The 4,458-nt window shown below is 52.9% G+C and overlaps 1 protein-coding gene across 1 annotated transcript; it reads right to left on the bottom strand.

The window, feature by feature from the left end:
• Nucleotides 1–2,714: 2,714 nt before the first annotated feature.
• Nucleotides 2,715–3,656, bottom strand: LOC135873844 (olfactory receptor 52K2-like). The gene has a single exon (XM_065398460.1). It carries the CDS (start codon nt 3,654–3,656, stop codon nt 2,715–2,717), a length of 942 nt encoding a protein of 313 aa, XP_065254532.1.
• Nucleotides 3,657–4,458: the final 802 nt, after the last annotated feature.

Raw genomic sequence — 4,458 nt, 5'->3', positions numbered from 1 at the left:
AGACACAGACAGAAACCCAGCCCTGTGAGGGTATTGGGGCAGAGAGGTGCAGACACACACCCGGCCTGTGTGAGGGGAATTCGGCCAAAGGACAAAGACACACACCTGGCCCCTGTGGGGGGCACAGGGCAAAGAGATGCAGACACATGCCCAGCTCCCATGAGGCAAATGGGTCCTAGAGACGCAGACACACAACCAGCCCCTGTAAGGGGAATTGGGCAGAGAGACACAGACACACGCCCAGCTCCTGTGAGGGAAATGGAGCAAAGAGACACAGACACACACCCAGCATCTGTGAGGGGAACGGGCCCAGAGAAGTGACCAAACACCTGGCCCCTGTGAGGGGAACAGAGCCGAGAGATGAAGACACCCACCCGGCTCCTGTGAGTGGAATGGGGCCGAGAGACACAGACATACCCCTGGCCGCTGTCAGGGGATTGGGGCAAAGAGACATAGACACACGCCCAGCCCCTTGAGAGGAACGGGGCAGAGAGATGCAGACTCACGCCCAGCTCCTGTAAGAGGTATGCAGCAAAGAGATGCAGACACACACCTGGTGCCTCTCAGTGGAACGGGGCCAAGAGACGCAGACACACACCTTGCGCCTCTCAGTGGAACGGGGCTGAGAGACACAGACACATGCCTGGCCCCCTGTGAAGGGATTGGTGCTGAGGGAGGCAGACACTCACTTGGTCCCTGTGAGCGGAATGGGCGCCAGAGATGCAGTCACATGGATGGCCCTTTCCAGCCCCCTAGGAGCAGCAATGGAGTGCCAGACACACTAACAGTGCTGAATGCAGACTGAGGAGCTGGGACAGTCACCAGCAGGTGCCTGGCTCCTAGCAGGGAGGTGGGGCTGAGAGGTGAACGCACAGCAAACATCCTTAAGAGAGGATGGTGGAGAGGAGAGGAGACAGGCATGGCCTGTCACTAGTAGTGGACCCTGTAATGCAATGCAAAAGTGTACAACTCTGTTGAGCCACTCAACGTCCTCCAGGAAACCCAGCTGTTGCAAGCCCCATTCTTCTCTGTGCACAGTTCATGGAGACTCCCCCCATCCCATCCCAATGGGCAGTCACTTAGGCCTCTGCAGGTAAATCTCACCCTCAGAGATGATCCAATAAACTTCTTTCACAGACTAGACTCCTTTCTAGTCTTGGCCCAATCCTTTCCCCTGCTACAGTCCTTGTTCCAGCTCAGGTGGTAGCTAGGGGATTTCTCATGACTGCAGACTCCCTTGTTATGTTCCAACCCCTTATATAGCCTAAGCACAAGGCAGGAATCTTTTGTCTCTTTGGGTCCCCACCCCTCCTCCTAAATGGAAAAGCACCAGGTTTAAGATGGATTCCAGTACCAGGTGACATGGTCACATGTCCTGTGAGACCCCCAAGCCTTCATTCTTCCTGGCCTGACTCACAGGAAGCCTTGCAAGTAAACAGAGCCATCTACTGTCAATTGTCCTAGTTGTTGGGAGCCACCAAAATTCCAAACCAGCATTAATGGCCCACACTTTGCATAACTACAGTAGGACCTCAGAGTTATATTTCATATTTCTAGTTTCAGATAGAAGAATGATACATACATACAAATAGGATGAACACACTCAGTAGATTATAAGCTTTGTAATGATCCCTTACAAGAGACCTTTTGCATGAAGCATATTCCAGTTATATTATATTCACACTCATTAGCATATTTTCATAAAATTGTATGGAGTGCAATGTCACAGCCTCCGCCAAGGCCCAGTCATAGTCGTCTTCCCAAAGCTCTTTGCTGTAGTGAGAACCCCTCCTACTCTTTCCCAGGCCTCTCCGAGTACTCACAGGCAGGGGGTCAGACGAGATAGTCAGAGAGGTTCCTTTTGGCCTGGGAACATGTAAAAGGTTCTGAGAGGGAGAAAAGGGCAGATGGCTGGGTGTGGGAGGGCATGTGGTCAGGTGGATAGAGGTAGTCGGCAGGGTGTGAGAGGGTGTGTGGCAGGGGGGAGAGGCAACCAGCAGGGTGTGAGAGGGTGCATCAGAGAGAGATGCAGCCATCTGGGTATGAGTTTGCCATGTGGTAGATTGGGGGCCTGGCTTTGTGTTTAAGGCTTGGACCGGGGCTCAGATCTGGGTTCACAGGCTCAGGATGGGGTCCAGTTTAGTCTAATCTCCTCTGTCTGACAATGACCAGATCAGGTTCAAGACGCTATGCATGGGACAGCTGAGGGTAACCTGCCTCCAGCGGACCTTTTCTCGTCACCCCCAATGAGGAGAGGTTGGCCGGTGCCCTGAAGCAATTGTTGGCTGTCTTAAACTCCCTGTGTGATGTTGGGCAAGTCCTCGGGCTCCTCGGCCTCATCCCAAACCTGTGATGTGGGGTGACCATAACCCTGCCTTGCCCATGGTTGCTCCGCCTTGTCTGTTTGGATTGAAGCCCAAGGGGCAGGGATGGTCTCTTGCTATATGTCACACAGCAACTCGCACAACGAGGCTCTGATCTCGCTGGGCGGGGTGGAAATGGCCAGTGAAAACAATGCTCTAGAGCAGTGCAAAGTCAAAGCCGTGTTTTGCTGCAGACCCAGACAAGCGTGTTTATTAGCCCTGCTGCTCAGCAAGGCTGAGTTGGGTTTCTATAGCCGGGGGTGACTGAGCCGTCTCGATGCCAGGCCTTGCTGGCCCTGATGTTGCCTGCACGGACCTTGCTCCCCAGCTGCTGACCCATCCTGTGGGCCTTCAGTCTATTTTGATGCCCAAAATGTGGAGCGCCCTCCGCCGGATCCCCGGGGTTCTCACTCCATAGATGATGGGGTTCATCATGGGAGGGAAGAGCAGATAAATGTTGGCGATGAGGATGTGAATGTGGGGAGCCATGTGACCGAAGCGGTGGGAGAAGTAGGTGAAGGTAGCTGGGGTGTAAAAAACCAGCATGGTGATGACGTGGGCACTGCAGGTGCTGAGGGACTTGTGCCGCGCCTCCTTGGTGGGGAGTCTGAAGACGGCCCGGAGGATCAGGATGTAGGACAGGACAATGAGGATAAAATCTAATCCCCCGGTGAAAACCGATACGGCCAGACTATAGGCACTCATGACCGTCGTGTCCTCACAGGCCAGTTTCACCAACGCCATGAACTCACAATAGGTGTGAGATATGACATGAGTTCTGCAGTACGGGAGCCGTTTCAGCAGAAATGGGTGTGGGCCCAGAAAAATGGCCCCCCTCATCACAATGACCAGCCCTATCTTGGCTACAGCCCGATTGGTGAGGATGGCCGAGTGTCGCAGCGGGTTACAGATAGCGACATAGCGATCAAAAGCCATGGCCAACATAAACCCGGACTCCATGCAAGTAACTGAGTGAATCAAAAAAATCTGGGCCAGGCAAGCGTTGGTGTGAATGGCATTGTCCCTGAACCAGAATATGCAGAGGGTTTTGGGCAGGGTTGTGGTGGATACAACCAGGTCGGCGAGCGCCAGCATGCAAAGGAAAAGGTACATGGGCTCGTGGAGGCTCGTCTCAGTCTTGATAACAGCCAGGAGGAGGCTGTTCCCCAGGAGAGACAGAATGTAGACAGAGCAGAAGGGGATGGAGATCCAGACGTGCACTGCCTCCAGCCCCGGGATGCCGAGGAGGATGAAGGTGGAGGGGTGGAGCGTGGTCCAGTTGGAAGCTTCCATGGTGGGGCTGGTTGGGCGTGTTCAGTTCCACAGCACGGTTGCTTCCTGCCCCTGTAACTAACCATTAAAACAATCATTAACTGTCTGATAGGAACACGACAAGGCGACGTTTTCTGAGCATTAGTTCTTCACCTGTCCTGTGCTAATGTCACACAAAGTGTGACTAACAAATAACCTATTCCCAGCTATTGCACTGCAGCCATTCCACCCTCATTACAGAGGCTTTTAGCGGCAAGTGATTTTTTAGAGCTATGATTTTATAATCTTCAGCAACACAATAATGAAATATTTTAAAACAAATTTTAAACTAAGGTCCTGTAGACTAACATGTTCTGAGTAAATACAACAGTGATGCACAACTGGTTTTGTCAGTACATTCAGAAACTGACAGTCTATACCTGGGGGTTGGCAAATGCCTGTTAAATGGCTTCATTACCACTTGAATGGCTCTTTAACAGTTTCAACAGCCTGGAGGAAGGCTCACCAGGCTGCAGCAGCCAGCTGTGGTGGGAGCCTGCAGGAAGCCTTTTGGAGGAAGGACGCAGGAGGTTCATACCAGGGGTCCTACCTGGGAGCTCTCTGTGCCCAGGACATTGGCGGGAGCTTTGCACACAAAGTGCCCAAAGGATTGGGACCAAATGATTTCATGATGGGAACACAGGGCACACCTTGCCTACTTCTCCCCCAGTGACGTTCTCACTCCTCCATCTAGTGTAGGCGGGTTTGTCTATACAGCAGCTGGAGACGTCTCTCCCAGCTCTGAGAGAGCCAGCATGTTAAACACAGCAGGGTAGCCGTGGTG

Source organism: Emys orbicularis, chromosome 1 (genome assembly GCF_028017835.1).
Source record: "Emys orbicularis isolate rEmyOrb1 chromosome 1, rEmyOrb1.hap1, whole genome shotgun sequence".
NCBI classification, from domain to species: Eukaryota; Metazoa; Chordata; order Testudines; family Emydidae; genus Emys; species Emys orbicularis.
This window is presented reverse-complemented; position numbering and strand designations above follow the sequence as displayed.